General features: G+C 42.3%; 2 protein-coding genes across 3 annotated transcripts in view; both read right to left on the reverse strand.

Moving 5' to 3' along the window:
* eif2ak3 (eukaryotic translation initiation factor 2-alpha kinase 3) overlaps positions 1-5,938 on the reverse strand; it is a 37,208-nt gene extending 31,270 nt beyond the window's left edge. For both annotated transcript variants that reach the window (XM_085767220.1, XM_085767219.1), the window contains exon 1: positions 5,399-5,938. In XM_085767220.1, coding sequence (XP_085623346.1) covers positions 5,399-5,724 — 326 coding nt within the window. In that variant the 5' untranslated portion in view covers positions 5,725-5,938. The remainder of the gene's footprint in view (positions 1-5,398) is intronic.
* A 1,214-nt stretch (positions 5,939-7,152) lies between these two features.
* Positions 7,153-17,986, reverse strand: rpia (ribose 5-phosphate isomerase A (ribose 5-phosphate epimerase)). The gene is made up of 9 exons (XM_085766752.1): positions 17,733-17,986; positions 16,540-16,600; positions 15,760-15,815; positions 15,436-15,495; positions 15,103-15,167; positions 14,946-15,014; positions 14,216-14,357; positions 11,568-11,667; positions 7,153-9,872 (listed from the first exon to the last, which is right to left on the reverse strand). Exons 1-9 carry the CDS (start codon positions 17,922-17,924, stop codon positions 9,775-9,777), a joined length of 843 nt encoding a protein of 280 aa, XP_085622878.1. The 5' UTR covers positions 17,925-17,986; the 3' UTR covers positions 7,153-9,774.
* Positions 17,987-18,675: the final 689 nt, after the last annotated feature.

Here is an 18,675-nt window from a genome sequence, read left to right on the forward strand (position 1 = left end):
CCAAGTTGTAATTGTTCAATTAAAACTTCCCAGAGGGAGTTCAATCAACTTCATCTTGACCTGTTATTTTGGGGACAGTGTCTATTAATAAAGCCCACAACATCTCCCTGGTTACAGAGAGCAGACTTTAGTGAAACAAAGTCAGGAGCAAAGAAAAAGAAAAAAGGAAAAAAAAAAAAAACACAAAACAAGGAAATGATCTTTCCCCTCCCGAAAAAAGAAAAAAAAAAGTCTCCTCCTCCTCCTTCTTTACCTAACTATAGCCAGACCCATGCGGCCAACTCAAATTCTGAGCACTAGCCCATCTCTCCCATGCAATTGGCCGACAAGTCGCCCGGCTTGGCCGATTGGCTGTTGCTAAGCAGTAGGCTGGTGGGAGCCAGCCGGCGAGCACGGCGGCCCAGAAGAGCTGTTGCCCCTACAGGGCCCTGAGGGGGGGTGGAGTGTGGTGGTGGTGGTGGAGGGGGGGTAGCAGGTTCAAACAAAGCTGCTGTCCTCCTCTCCTCTCACCTCCAAGTGCTCCCGAAGGTGCCGGAGGCCCCGACGGAGGAGACTCGCTGGCGGAGACATCAAACTTGGCAGTGCTGTCACATGCATGATTCACACACACACACACACAAACATACACATACATGCACGCATGGCATGCACACACATGCACACACATGTACAGACGTAAACAGCGAGTCTCTAGAGCGGAGGTTGTAACGTATAGATGGCAGCATTAAAGGTGAGGTGACAGCCATCAGCCGACATGACTGTGGCTCACGTCGCATCCTGAAGACAGGATCAAAGCGTACATCTAGAATATTTATAGATTACAGGATGCAGGGGTGGAGGAGGAGGGAACAGGGATTAAAAAATAAATATAAAAAAACAACAACTGGGACTGACAGAAACCAAAAAAAATGTTGACATCTGAGCATCGGCTGGTTTTCAAACTGTCCTCATGAAATGTTTTCAAGAATGTGTATTTGAAGAGCTCCACTCCAAAATCTCATTTGCAAGAAAAGAATAAAAGGCTTTAGCAGAAGCCCATTCACTTAAAAACTGGCTCCAGGCTGTGGCAGTTAAAACACTGTCCACAAGTCGTGCTCAAGCGCTCTGAGTAGTTGTTGTTGTTGTTTTTTTCTGCTCCATCTTCATCCTTTCAAAGTAAACTCTGTGATTCTTTTTCCTTTTTATTTGTTAATCTAATCTCCATAGATGCCACTTGTGACAGCTGTAGTACTCATGCTCTGGGACACTGGGAGAGCCCTTATATGCACATCCTTGTTCATGTCACATTGTTGACTGTTCCATGTCGTTGGATTGTGTAATTTATTACCAATATTTCTATTTATACATTCATTTACTTTGTCTAAATGTGTGTTAACCTCCAGTTGAACACCTCCAGGGGGTTTATTCTCTAATTAAAATGTGAAATAAATAAATCCTTCAAATGTGGAGTAAGTGTCAATAACAAGGTCATGGTTCTTTACATGTAAGTATAGTTGTGTGCTAACATTACTGTTATCACAAGACCTGCTGTTTAACTTGGACGACTGCAGCTTCATAGACTCACTAAAGGAAGTGGTGATATGTTTACAAGACGACCTAATTAATGCTGAATGTGGAGATAATTGCTCTCCAAAAAGTTCCCTGTTTCACACAGTTGACTTTATTTGTCCTATCATCAGTCCACATCCACAGTCTATTATCTGTTTACACACAGCGTTGTGTTTTTGTTCACACCACTGAAGTGATACACAACAAAACACAGCAAAGTGGTGTGATTGTTGAAATACCACTTTTCCTTTTTGTTGTGAATGTGGTTTCTGGCATTTAGAGAATCTTTTTTGTTTAAATTGGCTCCATTTTTTAAAGAAAAAAAAAATCATCTCTCGTGACATTTTGTAAAGTTCAACAACAACTCTCCTGACAGATGGATGGAAACAGAGCGTGGAGTAGAGTATATACTCCTGGGGCGACATTAGAAAGCGATGTGTACGTGTGAAGGTAAGGGAGAGAGAGCACGAGGGAGGGAGAAAGTGTAGGATGAGAGAAAGAGAAAGAGAAAGAGAGAGAGAATTAATACGAGAGGAAGAGGTAAAGACAATAATTAAAACAAAGAGACGGACTGGGTGTGATCCTCTGTCTTACACTGTTTTGACACAGGAGGAACAGAAAACCTTCCTCCAAGTTCATTATTTTCTTATTTCAGCAAAGTCTGCATCATCTTTTATACATCTTTGTTGTTGTTTTACACACAGGCTTCTCAATGAATAATTCACCTGCTCATTATTGTGTCTGCCTCACAAGCTACTTGGTTAATTCTTTATCCTGTCAACTGGTGTATGTAGAAATCCCTACCCTTGTGTGGCAGCATTTTGAGAAGTGACAGTGATAAAGCAGTGTTATTATTTAGGCAATAACGCAGCGAGACAAACTGTATTTGTCAACCTGACGTGAGATCCGAAAATGAATCAGAATATTCTAACTGTACTCAAAGAGAAAAGGAGCTATTAAAAGTTTTGATGCTATAATTTATTCTAAAAGCATTACCCAAAAAAAGTGGCCGATACGAGATGACTCAGAGCCAATTAGTGGTGCCAGACCGGCAGCGATGATACGATGAGAAGGGAAAGTGGGAGATACAGACTGTGACAAAGTGAGAGCGCAGCAGAAAGTGACAGACAACCGGTGGATGAACCGTACAGGACTCGGCAGTGGCAGGGTGTGACCAGCAGCAGCACCAGCAGCAGCAGCAGCAGCAGCAGCAGCAGGACCGACGCTCAGGAGTTCTCCTGCAGCAGCCGAGGAGCCTGGCAGGGGAATACACCCTGCCCCGATCACAGCAGACCGCTCTTCTTCTAATTGCTTTCGATTTCTTCTCGATACTGTACTGCAGTTGACAGACAGGAGGCACACACTGCTGCAAGCTCCTCGTGCGTCTCACTAAGTTTGTGCCCTCATTGGTGCATTAGAACTGCAAGCCGCCTCTTGTTTGTTTGTGTTTACAGTGATGTATACTTTTTTTTTTAAATCTTTGTCTGCCATGTAAAAACACAGTGTCTCTCTACCTCAGACAACATATGCAACAACTAATCACACCTATTCCTCTCAACTTGAGCTTTCAGGAGCTGACGGCACAGTGTGCTCAGTGGCTCCCTGTGGTGACAAAGCTGGGTTTGTATTGCATCTCAAATAAATAATACCATGCTTCAGGGGTTGTCACAAAGCTTTAGAGTGAAACTCAATATTAAAAAAAGGTAGAAGGCACATGCATGGGAAACATGTTGCGTTTTTATCGCCACAAAAGGTACAGCTGCAGAAACAGCAGCAGCCAGTTTTAAAGTTTAAAAAAATCCTCAATAAGGTTCGATTCATTGTAACAATGTTTTACGACTGACTTTTGATCCGGCTGTCTTTTGAAAAGCACAGAGCATGTTTATCAGACTACACAGAGAATAATTTAGTAAGAGACACACTGATACACTTCAACAAGGAAAGACACCGAGGTGAAGAATGATGGGAGAGGCGGCGTCACTGAGGTGAAGTGTAGGCTATGTAATGGTTCTGGTAAATAAAACAAAAGAAAAACAACAACAACAACAACAACAACATGGCAGAGTGAAGGAACATTATGAGGAACAACACTGCGCCAAACATCTAAAGGTGGGCGTCAAACCTACTGTTTACCAAGGAAGACAAAATCAATGCCCTACCCACTGCGCCAAGAACTGCTTCTCAGTTTTTTTTGGGCAGCAGCAGTGTGTCTAACAGGGTTTCATATGTGTGTGTGTGTGTGTGTGTGTGTGTGTGTGTGTGTGTCTGTGTGCAGAGCAGTAAACTTGTGATGACGAGCAGGTTCCCGGGGATTTTCTCAGCAGGGTGACATGCCTTTGCGTGATAACATGTCTCTCAATGTAAACTCTGCTCGCCCATGTTTCGCTCATGTGTCCTCGGTGCTGGCGCAGCAGAGCTCACACTGAAGACAAACTCCCTGAATGGAACAATACGGTTTACACATTGCCACTTCAAACTTATTATGTTGTATTGATAAGAGATCCCAGCACTCAGGACCATGCATGACAATATTAAGATAAACACCTTATCTGAAGTGTGGCCATAACTTTAAAACATTTTCACTCACTTCTTCTCATAAATTCCCAATAAATGTGAGGTTAATTACATAAACAGACCCCTACTCTGTTCTATTCAAAGACTGTCTGCTGTCTGACTGACAGGGGGAGATAAGATGAGGCTGATGATGAGAGGATGGTGTCTCTGTTGTCAGGTGATAAGGATGTGCCATTCATGTACTGGGATTTTTTTTTTTTTTTAATTTTTGCATGATAAAAAATAAGCAGCAGCAACTTGGCTGCACAGTGCAGAATGACAGCTTTATGACACAGAGCATGGGGAGGGGAGGAGGTGACAACAAACAAAGCCGATCACCTCATACTGTACCGCACATGTGATTAACATAAACGTGCTTATATATCACGCAAACTTCATGATGACAGCCACATGCTTGAGTGTCAGCAGGGGGACAGGATTATAACGGGACCTGTATTTCCAGTGCACTTAATGCACACAAAGGCATCCGTGCAATCTTACTGACATCTAGACATTTTCTCGGTTTCACTGTGGAAACTTTGCAAACATCAGCTGACGTCCGCTGTCGGAGCGCAGCGCTCACAAAACTTTCAGGTCGATGAAGTGAAACGCAGATCTGCCCGGACATGCCTAAGCACAAGGAAGTGAGTAGTCTGTCATAGAGAGGGACTTTCATTTTTTATCAACAGACAGATGTCTTCAATGTAAACCAACCACCACGCAGCCAAAAATAACAACTAAGAGGGCGCTATATGCAGCAATTTCCATCCAAAGTTTTGGTCATAACTCTGCGCCCATTATCGGACAATGTGTATGCTCACCAGAGCCGCGTTAACTCTCAGTTTCAGCTCTGACAGTTCACAGTGTTGGTTAGCATGTCTCTAAGAAGCATTTAAACAAGAGTATGGGGGACATGAGCTGGTGAGATACATGCCACAACTAGGGTTTTAACCCGCGGGGAAGTCACCACCAAGCAACTGCGCCCCACAACAAGTTTTTGTGAGTGCGGCGCTGAGGCGGAGGAATACAGCCAAGCGTCCAAATCACCACCACTTATTAGTACGTTAGCTTGCTAAATAGCGCGAAAATGCCATGTTTTAGTTAGTTATATTCAACTTAATTCGGTTCTGTGTGATTTCACGTTGTTGGTTTGTCACATTAGAGGTCAAATACCTCTAGCAGGTGCTGAAAACACGTGTCAACCTAGACTTGTCCGATAATGGGTGCTATGGTTTCCAGCCGTTACTGACAGTTTTTCCCCCCCATTCTTTTTTTAAAAAAGCGAATTAACGGTTACCTCGTGGGTCGAACGTTGCCGTTACTTTCCCCATACGACTCTTCCGTCTCGCCGGTCGACCCGTTCTCGTCGTCCTCCACGGTAACGTCTGCTGCACCGATGACAGGGGCGCCGCCGAGGTTCTCCAAGCCCCGCTTCATGACTCTTGTTGCACCATCTTCCTCCGAGATAGAAGCTGCTGCACTCCGGGAGACGGCGGACTGCGGCTCCCTCCCGATGGCGGAGCCCTGAGCTTGCGAGGTCCCGAATCCGATAAGAGCTTTCACCAACAACAGCAGGAGCACCAGGGAAATGCTCACGTTTCCAAAGTGAAGCCCCCTTTCCATTTGTAAGACTGGCACATTAGTGAAATATGAGATTTACATGCCACTGGCCTTGTAAATCTGAACATAAAAAAAAAACTTAAAGTCCAAAAAAAATGCGGAACTATAAAGAAAACTCCGTTGTGTCCCGAAAAACGCCCTTTCAAATCTGTTCTTTAAGTAAACATAAACAGCCACTGGGACACCATGTTATTCCCTTTATACTTGACTCAGACTTGCCTTGGTAACGCTAAGCCCCGCCTTGTTTCTACACGAGGATTGGACGGGTACAGGTCGACGTTCGTTAAAATTTCATGTAGTCGTTTCTGATTGGACCGTGGTGCCGTCAGTCACGCATACACCATACTAAGCAGACCGTGATTGCGTCAGACGTCTGTCAGTCAAAAAGGCGGGCTCGCGCGGTGCCAGCCCCCTAAACAGAGCACCTCATTGGCTAATGCGTTGTCTGTCACCACGGCGCATGCGCACGGGCAGCTGCCACACAACTGGAGCAAAAGGTGACGCAAAAAAATCCCCGATGGCGAATCCTATGGCGGACACATGATTGGTGGTATGTGTCGTTGTCCGACCAATAGGAGAGACGATGTGGATTAGCTGCGACGCCATTGGTCCAGCTGTATCCTCGCTGAGTAAATGATTGGATATTTCAGCTGTCACTCACGAGTAGTTGTCAAGACAGCCGACATGAAAGCATCAACGTGGCTGAAGTGCAGATAGATACACAGTTCCTGTTCCTGATCACGAGTTGTGATGTGCCGTCAGTGGCGATGACATAATGTTAGTTAGCGATCCTATAACTATTGATTATTTTTATTTTCATAAAAGTTAATCTGTATGAAACTGCAACCATGAAGCTTTTAAGTTCATTAATTATACTTAAAATAAAATGCACTGGGTGACAGTTACTTTAAACACACCATGTAAAGCATATATTGCCTAAAAGTTGGTCAAATACATGTGTTATGTTTTATTATAATTTGGGGTGGCATATGAGGTCATCCTGAACCCAGTCTGCTGAGCCCACAGTGAGTACCTTGCATTTCTAGCGCCCCTAAGTGGTCATAAAGGAGAACTGCAACTGCATATTCAAGGTGTTAGTTCAGCAGGAAGTCTGTGGTTGGAAAAATGTAATTCCGATGGAAACTAAGAAAGTTATGTACTTGCAAAACTATACATGCTTGCGCCATCAAAATAATTGTCAATTCATCTCTCCATTAGTGGTTTGTCTATGAATTATGGGAAAAAACAAGATAATTCATCCATGGTTGCACAACAAACAATTCTTACCAAAAGTGTTACCAGTGTTTTTATCTGATCAATAATTGTTTCCGCATCCGTTTATCATTTTTAAACCAAGTCTGCACTTCACCACAACCTGTTATGAACAAGAGACGAGAATCAAAAAATAAATCAAGGAGACAAACAAACAGATATAATTTTGGTCCTGTATTGATTTCACAAAGAAAGTAGTACCATCACAGCAAAGAGTCATCATCATCACAGTCAATTGGTAAAGAAAGAAAAGAAAAGAAATGCTGGTGCAACAGTATCCAACATGGCGCACACACTGTATTGTAACAAAACTGGGCCACATATTCTCAGTTCAGTTAACTTTAACTTTGTCTACCGGCCTCTCGGGAGGTTACACATCCCAAAATTCAGGGTAGCCTTCGACTAGAATAGAATCAGATTGCTTGTATTGAATAACAGTGGCTTGTAGAAGAATGTGGCAAACAGCTGCATTTACTTGCGTGTATTTAATTTCCCTGCCTTGATGTTCTCCTGAGTCTTTCAGAGCTGCACATACGGACACATAAAAAAAACGTACAAAAACAAAACCAGTGTAAGGCATAGTGAGCCAAAAGCAGAGTGAAGAGCTGCATTTCAATTAGAGACTTATTAGTCATCCTGGGAAAAACAAAAAGACGAACGATCACTCATCCCCCAGACAAACGGTGGTTGGTCTGGACAGGAAAACTCACTCGTCTTTGGTTTAAAAGAAAAAAGAAAAGAAAAAAAACAGAGACAACTGGACTATTTTCAGAAAAGAAATTCTGAGCTTCTAATCACTTTATGAGACGACAGGTGTCAAACTGTTTTGTAAATCAACTACAAGTATTTTAAACAATCAGACTGAGCTGTAAACGTGAGACATTTCACTGAAACTTCAAAGCTGCACTAAGCTGTTTTTTTTTATAATTAGGCATGAACCTCAGAAAAGATGTGGTAGGAGAGAAACAAGCTCAACAGACATGAAATATCTTGGATGTTTCTTTGTAAGATCTGAAGACAAATTCCTCTTTTTGACTACTGTTACTGCACATTTCATTTTATAAACTGAATTATCTTTCCTAAAACATTTCATTTCGAACATTATGAGCAGTTACATAACCAGAGAATTTTACTACATCCGATAAAAAAGTGGATGTTAAATTGCTTTCAAGTGCCAAGGCACATAAAATAGGATCATATTTGAGCCCCAATACACTAAACGGTCCATTTAGATATAAGTTTACAGCACAGGAGTTCCTGTGACTGGACAGTTTGCGTAAAGAAAGAATAAGAAAGCGTCATGCAACTGACATACAGGCACAAAAACAGAGTCGACAGTGGAAAGAGGTACCGGTACGTGCACAAGTAATACACACATTCATCTTTTTTTTTTTTTGTTGTTAAACAGTGAGGCAGTGGACTTTTACCTCACTGACTGACTTGACAAGTGTAGCGACAGGAACCCCCCGCTGGGGCCGAGAGGAAACCACAAAGATTTCTCAAACTGTCTTTCCACAGAGCAGAAAAAAAGACGGTCGTTGCTCCATGGCAACGGTGGCAATTAAACGCAGAAATTCAAAAAGCCAGGGAGAATTACCTTTGAACTGCTACAGCCTGACTGTGACTGTGAACCCACCCCGCTGAGCCACGGTGGAACTTATAGTTGATAGTTTTCCTGCTACCTCTGCTCACAGTGAGGGATTCATGTGACAGATTGGAGTTTGTTTGCAGATCAAGAAACGCACAGTTTGTTTTATTTCTGCCTAATCTGCACGGCTGTCACGCCAGTAGAGATGGTGTCTAATGTGGAATATGTAAACAACAACATTGTGACTGTAGCTGATTGGTTGAGATGGATGGAGGAAAAAAAAAACACTTTAAATAAGTAACCCAACTTTTTTTTTCACAATCTTTTTTTAAACCCTGTGTTGACACGTCTCTGCTTCCACACCAGCAAAACAAGTTGTTGTCATTACAGCTCACACAATGTCAATTACACAGCAACACAATGACCGGATAATGGAAGCTTCAACATGCACCACAGGGTTCCTCTAAACTGTCGATGATCTCATTAATTTTTTGAGCTTTTTGCCATTTAAAGTAGCAGCATATTAATTAGACAAATTAATTTCCTTGGGAAGTACAACTTCCTTAAGTTGTTGTCATTATTCCTCCTTCTGTGGTTCAATTAACGAAAAGACTTCAGGGCAATTTGGGATTTTTTTTTTTTTACCGTTTACAGTGCCGTGAATTTCAGTGGACTGCTGGACTTTTATTTGCAGCAGCAGATGACAGTAGTTTGATGTAGGAGCATGAGCTTTTTAAATGTAGCTTTACAGTAGTAGCGTTGTTTCTTTTAATAGGACTTAAAATATAATCTCAAGGCACACCTTAGTTCAGAACTGCAGCAGTTCACCACAGCACTGCAGACATTCAGTCAAACCCAGTAATTACAGGAGGAGCCGACATTCCCAGTGTGACCAGGAGGCCAAACTGAACAGTAGAGAATGAAAGTAAAAAAGAAAAAAACTGTGTATCGGATGGACTTGATTTTACTCATCAGGCACTTAAAAAAAAAAAACCCCACAGAATCAGAAGCACCACCTGCAGGATGAGGAAAACCAAGTCGTCCTGAATGTGGATGTATGAAAACTTCCCTGCTACAGTTTTTGTCCAGGTCTGCAGGAGGCGCAGCTCTGTCCGGAAAATCACGAAGACGGCACTTGCGGGAGAGATGAGGTCATCGGAGGAGGGAAGACGGCGGCGGATGTAACAGACTCTTCATTTGACTGGAGGATCCCGCACCTGCACACTTCCATCCTCCATCCCGAAGTAGGCGCGCTCCGCCATACCCACGAACAGCCCCGTCTCCACCACACCTGAGGGACACACACAGAGAGACAGACAGTGAGGAAAACACAGCTTCACCCAAAACAATCTTTTTCTTGTTCTTTTTGAAAAAAAATCTTCATAAACACGACATCGTTTCTAGAAGTATCTGCCCGTACACATGGATCCACTGAAAACAACTCAAAACGCTGTAGTGCATACACCAGGCCTGTGTGGAGCGTGTGTGGCATCGACGAGTCGTGTCAGTGCAAATATGACGATCAGTGATCATTCAGCCACAGTGTCTGAGGGGCCAACAGTAGCCTAGTTGGCCATTGTTGTTATGTATGTAAGACTCGTGTTCATCTATCAGTGTGTCTCAGGTTACAGGTTAGAGCAGTGGGGGGTGTGACATCATCATTTCAAAAAAGATCCGTTTTGGGCGTCCAGACGAAAATGCTGGGGCAGTGTTTTCAGACTGTCCTACTCTGGGACCCATTTCCAAAAAACACAGTTTTCATCCCCCGAAAATGCTGTTTCCATCTGGATGAAACGCTGAAAATATTTCAGCAGATTCATTAAATCTGTATTTGTGTGGACAGGCTCTGAGCCTTCTGTTGGTCAAATCCAGTTTTTGACACTGGCTGTCATTTAGGTCTTATCCACACGAATACGGAGCTTCACCCAAAATGATCTTTTTCTTGTTCCTTTTGAAAAAAATCTCCGTAAATACAGTATTGTTTCAAGAAATATCTGCGTACACACACGGATCCACTGAAAACAACTTGCATACTCCAGGCCTGTGTGGAGCGTGTGTGGCACTGTAACGCTACCACACATAAACACCAAGAACAGAGAAGAAGACAGAAAGCTTCCCGCCGTATTCAAACTCCAAACATCATAAGTGGATTTAAATGTTGACTGGGAGTCGTGTCAGTGCAACTATGACGATTGATAATGATTTAATAGACGTGATTAAGCCGCAGTGTCGGAGGGAGCGACAGTATTCGGCTTGTTGTTGTTTGGTTATGTTACGTCCATAGACTGTATGTGTCTCAGGTTACAGGTGAGAGCGGTGGGGGGGTATGACATCACCATTTCACAAAAGAGCCATTTTGGGCGTCCAGACGAAGACGCTGTTTCCATCTGGACGAGACGCCAAAACGCCAAAATACTTATGCGGATTCAATAAATCCGTATTCGCGTGGACAGGCTCTTAAAATGCATGGATCCATAGTGATCGGCTCTCACATGCAAATGAACAGTTACTCATACAATAAAATTAAGTTTGATCCATTCGAAATAGTAAAATCTTTTCAGACTAATAATGAGACTATGACAGAAGATGTCAGTAAAGCAGGATGTCCTTCAGTGTGTCCAGGATGCATTTGCATTCACAATGCAGGAAAAAAAAAGTGGCCCAGACCACCTCTGGATGTGGTCTGAGTGATTAGACCTCAAATGTGTCCTGAACGCATCTTGGGTGGGTTCAAACATCTGAACTCAGAGCTGGAAACTGATCAGATGAGTTGAGACAGTTGTTAATAGCAGGTCTGAACAGGGTCTTTGATACAAAACAAACATTTCTCAAGTCTCAGGTTTTCAGCCTCCTCCTCCCCTCCTCTCTGAGATGTTGTTGTGTGTGATGACGACGTGTTGGCAGCAGATTAAACACCTTCATCCAAACTCTGTGTGCGCTGTCCTTTACTTTATAAACCGAGAGCCGTCGTCTCTCAGCTTCTCACCTGGAATCATCTTGATGGCGGTGTTCACCTCCTTCCAGTTCTGAGCTTGCTCGAACTTCCAGTCCAGGATGAAGTTGCTGTTGTCGGTGACCACGGGACCCTGAGACAGACACGCAACATCAGTCATGAGTTCACATGACAGAAACAAGCACAAATATCATAAAGTCAATCATAATCTAAATTCTTACAGATGTTTAACCAGACTTTCCACTTCACTCTCTGTCACAAGTCAGCACAGACGTGTTCATTTACCACAAGTAGGTGACAACAGTTTTTGTTTAAACATCATCCACTTCTTCTTTTGTCATTATTAGGCGCTTATACTGTATGTGACTGTGAGGTAAGCGTAGATTAAATAACAGCCTGTGTGTAATCACAGAGGCTTCCTGGGTAAACACACCATAGGGCCTGTCCACTCTTTAGTACACACCCTGTTTACAGGCCCAACAGTCAAAATGAACTGTAAATATATAAACAGCCGGAATAATAAACAGACACTCCAGTCTCCTGGTGGATGTGGTTCATTTAAAAAGCACTGAGTGGGAGGTGGATCATTAAAGCTCGACTCTACGGGCCGTTAATGAGGCAGGCAGCGGTACATGTGTAGGTGTGTGTTGCTGCCCTGTGTTTTCACAGCAAACTGTCCTGTTTGAGATCTTCTTCCTTAAAGACGCCCCGTGGAGCTCTCCTGAAAACAAACTCAACTTTTTACACCGTATGTGCACCCTCCAGGTCTAACAGATGTGTTTCCTTCCATTTACATAACGGATTTTTTTTTTTTTTTTTTAACAGCATCTTAAACCCTGTGTCTTCAGTATTAGTGACACATCTGTGGTGACGGCCACACTGCAGGCATGTGGAGGTTTACCAGAGCTCAGTGGGACACGTGTGATTAATAAGGACAGAGTCTGTCACTCAAACACACACTGTACATGGCAGAGAGCTCATACACACACACACACACACACACACACACACACACACACACACACACACACACACACACACACACACACACACACACACACACACACACAGATAGAGGACAAGCTGAGGAGGGAAAGTCAACTTAATATAGTTTTATTCTAATAGATCCTGTCTGATAATATTTTAACTATGGACCCCAGGTCTCAAAGTCTTGAAAAATGAATCTACTATTTACATTTCATGGTGTCAGATATGTAAGATTATTGCTCTCACTGCTACATTTGGAGGCTCTGCCCTGTTCACAGTGACTAGACATCAATAATGATTTTTATAACAGCCAAGAACAGGTGGGAATTCACAGTCAACCCTGGTGAATTCTGGGATATCACTTTGCACCAGTGTGCAGGTTAAGTCTGATGTGTGTTGTTGTTATTCTTCCAACACAGGAAAACACAGTCCTACCACCTGGTGCTGCATGAACGCTCAGCTGAGTCCACAACTAGAACAGACCCTTTGTTTATATCGACGTTTTCTAGTTTGTCTTCCTCCTTCCTGGCTGCGTATCTGTCTCCTCATCACCAGCAGCCACACATGCACAGCACACATGTATCTGCATTTGTGTGCACATGACACCACAAGAGGCCGGTGGTGAAAACTGGCTCTTTAGCACTCATAACAAAAAGGTAAAACTCCACGGAGCTAAACTCACATAAACACACAGCTCCAGTTACATTTGGATTGATTGAGACCTTGGAGAGGCTTCTGATGAAGTGAGTGCAGTTAAAACATCATGTAAAAATGAGGGGTGGCTGATCGCTCCGATTTCCCGATTCAATTTGATTACGATTATTGAGGTCTAGATTGGATTACCAACCAATTTGCGATTGTTAACGATTATTGATTCGACTTTTAATTATTGCCGATTCCATTTGACAGTAACAGTAAACCAAAATACACCACAAACTTATTGCACCATTAAAAAACAGTCAGCTGCTGAATGACTTCTCTTTTATTGTGTTAGTCCTCACTGCACCTTCAATTTGTGTAGTGTAGATGTAACTTCCAAATTATTATTATTATTTTTTTTAATTACATTTTTTTTAGATGTAGTTTCGTCAAAAACGAATGTCCACCCTTGCAAATAAATTTCCACAGTCTGAGTTTTTCCTACAGAACAAAGATGCAGCTTTGGAATTTACGTCCTCGGTCCGAAGGCTAAAGCTTACTGGACGTTATGGATGAAGAAAAAATAATAGTGGAGGTAGAAACATTGTTTTGTATTTTTAACAGTTTAACATTTGTATTTATCTATATGTATTTATCTTGTTTAAATTTGCACTGACACTTTTTCCACAAATGAAGTTCCTAACGGAATAATAAAGTTCTTTGAATTGAATTTTATGATACAACACATCACCACCACTAGTAAAACTGTGCTGTGTTGCGATGAAGACCCTGTATAAGAAAACAATACGCTGCTGCTCTGGTCCAGTCTGAGAAGGTGACCGAGACGTTTTAGTGTGGGTATGAAAACAGACCTCAGGAAAAGGAGATCTGACAGTCCTGCAGTCAAACAACGACGTGACCCCGGGAGCAACACACACACACACAAAAAAAGATAAGCTGTGAGTAATTGTGAAATTGCTGCTGTCACAAAGAGGGAGCCGCTCTGCAGACAGGAGAAGTGGTGAAGATAGAATCCGAGCCAATCCTCCACTTACCGCTTTACTGACAGCCATCCGTAACTTGGCCTCGCCTCCGAAGCACTTGGCTATCGTCCTGGAGACGGGAACGTACGCCATGGGGATCACTTCAATAGGAACTCCCTTCTTCCACTGCTGGCCCAGCGCCTTGGAGTCTTTCCTGAGAGGAGAGAGAACAGAGAACAGAATACATTAAATCTGAACACAGACACACACACAGATTCTCTCACACATTGTATAAGAACTTATTCTTCGCTTTTTCTGGAGATATTTTCCCCCTGGATCGGCACAGTATTATACCGTCAACTTTTTTTTACTTCAATTGGGAAAGTTGGGCAAAAAATAATAATTCTTATTCAAAAAAAAAGAAAGAGACAAAGTAGAAATGCAAAGTGTTGTGCTTTCTAATTCTAGCTGTGTGAAAGCCAGTTAACAGCGATCAATAAGTCACCTGGGTGACTCCAAAGTCCCGTGGCACAGTGGAGAAACTTTCAACACACTGCGATCACACGCAAAAACTTTTAATCCTTTGTTTTAGCTTTTCAGCATTTAACTGAATCGTCTTCAATAAACTTTTTTTAAGGTTTTGCTGATGCAAAGATGCAATTAAAGTCTCTTGTGTCGCACTCTCTCAACCAGCAAATACATATAGATTTAACAAATATTCAATTACAAACAACTAAATAAATCTACTGTGTTGGCAAAAATGCTGTAGGCACCTGCTCCAGGTAAAGCAGCAGACACAAACCTGTAGTCGGCGATGACGACAAAGTGTTTAGCACATCCTGCTACGATCTTCTCCTGAGTGAGGCAGCCGCTGTGAGACGGAGAGAGAAGAAGATGTGAGACAGATGTCGGAGGAAACGCAGCCGTCGCTCTGCTCGTCAGCGCTGAACCCGACTCACCCTCCACCTTTGATCAACGTCAGGTCTGCGTCCACTTCGTCTGCTCCATCAATCGCCACGTCCAGCTGTGTGGCAGAGATGGAAAGAAACAACCTTCACACACGAGCAGGAAACAAAAACACAAGACTTTTTTTTTTTTACGTTTAGAAATCACAAACAGTTGGCTCCATCGCTCATGGTTTTTCTTTTCTTTTCTTTTTTTTTTTGCAGTTGCAACGGGCATAATTTTCCACAACGCTCCAATTCAAGCTGACAAGATTTGGAGCTCCAACATATTGTGGCCCTTTCTCATTTCCACGCCTTTCAGATGCATTTGTAACAGGCTCGTCATACCTCTGGGTGCCTGTCCAGATCCGACAGCGTGAGGCCGTGCTGCAGAATCAGCTGACGAGCCTGTGGGAGGGGGAGAGCGCAGAGAGACGGGTGAAAATGTGACGACCACAAAAGCAGCAGGACTGAGACAGAGGGCCAGGGCTGCAGTTCACTGTGATTAGTTATAATGATAAACTTTGAAAAAATACATCTTATTAATGTCTGAAATGCTTCGTTTGTGACGCATTTCGAAAAAGATGACGTGATGCAATTTAAAGCCACAATGTTACAAGCAGTTGCAAAATACTTGGTTCACATGTCAATAATGGCTCAAGTCGGTCTGACCTGGAAGGAAGTCGGCACACACACGATGTTGAGCTTCTCCTGACGAACTCTCTCCGCTGCAATGAACCACAAACACAGTTTAAACACAGAGGAATCATAAGCGGAGTTACATTTTGCATTAATGATAAAAGTCCAAATGCTGCGGCTGCATCTGCTTCATGTATCTGTATCAGTTGTGCAGGAAAAGAAAAATAATGTGCACAATGTGTGATGTATACACCTGTTGGTACCAGGTATGTTTTGTATGATGATAGCTTTTATGTGTATCTGTAGATAACATGCAAGTCACTCTTTTGCATTGCACTCCTCTACTTAATCCGGTGTATTTATTATAAAGTTTACTGCAGTATTTATTTTGTGTATTTTACCTTTTCTGTACATACAAACTGTACATTTATTTGTATTCCCACCCACACTATGTAATATTTTCACAACAACTGAACAAGCGATTGTATATGTTTGCTTGTTGTTCACCTCTCTGCTACTGTTACAAGTGAATTTCCCATAAGTGGGATCAATAAAAGTCGTATGTCTTACAGCACTGTGTGACTTCTGTGAGTGAAAAGTGAACTAAAAGTTCATTTTATTCAGTTACTACACCTTCAACTCAACATCAACCATATGCTTTGTGTGCAACAAACATTTCATCCGTAACACAACAAAACTGATTTCCAGCTCGATTCTGCTTACTGTGCACAACAAAACAAAAAACGTCAGCACTTTCTGTGTAAACGTCGTATATCTGAGTTCCAACACCAGATGTTCAGCAGCTTCACTCACCTAATCTGTCCACAGCATAGACGATGGTCGACCCACTGCCCACTCCAACCACCTGGTTATTCTACAAGACACAGAAAAGATTCAACTACACATTTATCCATCCACACCAGCTGCTGAGATGACAGAGTAGAAACCTGCCACGAGCTGATGAGTGGGTTAAAATGATGCATCAGCTACAGGACACAATACAATGAGATAAAATGGGAAAATGACACATAAAATAAATAAATGAATAAATAATAACAATAATAATCTAAGCAGTTTTTTTTTTTTTACACAAATATTTTTTTCTACTAGGCTAATTCATAAAATCATTTGAGATAGATAGATAGATAGATAGATAGATAGATAGATAGATAGATAGATAGATAGATAGATAGATAGATAGATAGATAGATAGAGTAAAAACAAATGCAGGACACAGATTAAATTAATAGTCATATCAGATAGCATGCAATATAACTTGATTTAACTTAGACAACAGCAAATACCTCATAAATTCAATTAAAAAGACTCAATATTTTTCTTTTAACTACATTGTATGGAGTTTTACAGCCTACATTTAATGTTCTCACACTGTTTATCAATGTTTAAAATGTAATTTACCAGCTAAGTTATTGGACATATATTTATTCGTTATATACTATTTAACATTCATGTATATTACATTTACTGTTGTTTCATTGAGACACAGTTTCAAAACAACAGTAACTGTTTGCAAGAGTTATTTTATTTATCAACAAATTGGAAAATATATGATTAAATAATCAAATCTTCCCTGACATGCACTGAGCTGAACTCTCTAATTTTAGCACATGGGAGATGCAAATAAACTAATGCTAGCAGTTACATACGGTTTTAATATATTTAGTCGTTAATACGGAACTAAGTTAACTTAGCCCACTATCCCGGGACAAGCCTACATAACACAGGGCTAATTCCCTCTGTAACTACCTGTAAGTTAGATAACGGTAACGTTAATAATTAACGAGCTAGGCTAACAAGCGAGCGTGCAGTAAGTTAGCTATGTGTGTTTGGACTTCAGCTAACTCCGCTAGCTGCGGCGGCTACAGAGCAGAGAACAAAGTGTCGTGTTTCCACCACAGACCCGCGGTGGTAGATGTGAGCTAATAGCCGTCTGTGGATGCATGTGACTGACTGACTGACTGACTGACTGACTGAGTGAGTCTCACCTGGACGTGGTTGTCCACGGCGGCGCACGCGGCCAGTTTCTTCGCCTCCTCTGCCATGACGGTAGCGACGCAGAGCAGACGCACGTGTTGTTGTGTGAAGCTGCGGAGCCTCCAGCGCGCTGAAGAAGGAGACAGAAGTGATCCAGCTGCGAGGTTACCGAGGCAGACCCACCCCTGTCGATGCAGGCGCATGACCCGGCCCACAACACAACACACACACACAACACAACACACAGACAGGCAGGACCAGACTTCCCCCAAACACACTGGAGCTGTCAGCCGACCTGCGGCCACATGACTTGGAGATCTGCGCTGCTCTGCGCACGCGTGTTCAAGCGCAGAGCAGCGACACCACACGGAGTAGAAACATCTGCCTGTATTAACATCTGCATAATAGAATAACAGAATAGAGCTGCCACACTTGTTTTACACTGCCCCATAAGAACAAACACATAAAGTATGCATTGTAAACTCTCAAAAAGTGGAAGAAAAAAAAAGGCTTACAGTCACATTCTTCAGCAATACTGTTTATTCCACTAAACCGGAGTTTTTACATAATCAAATTATCAGATAATTCATAGTCATTAGCCTACACTAGATAAGCAGATGATGGTCAAATAACACCATTATATATAACATTACCATGCCCAAAATCTAACGCTTTGAAAAGGACAGTTATCTTTCGTGCCATCAAGTTTTGGAATAACTGCCCCCTCCAGATATGACAATATAACAGCAAGTCCTCATTCAAATACCATCTAAGAGTGCACTATTTAACAGCTGAGCAATAATCCAGTCTGGCTTATCCCTGTTTTGTCCCTGTCTGTTTTGTTCCTGTTAAATGAATGACTGATCTTAAGACTACTACAACCAACTTGTTTAAATGCAATCAAATGTAAGGCGTAAAATTTATGATTTCAGAGCACCAATGTGCAGTTGTGAT

This window comes from Trachurus japonicus, chromosome 22 (assembly GCF_045865225.1).
Source record: "Trachurus japonicus isolate A0001 chromosome 22, Traja_1.0".
NCBI lineage: Eukaryota > Metazoa > Chordata > Actinopteri > Carangiformes > Carangidae > Trachurus > Trachurus japonicus.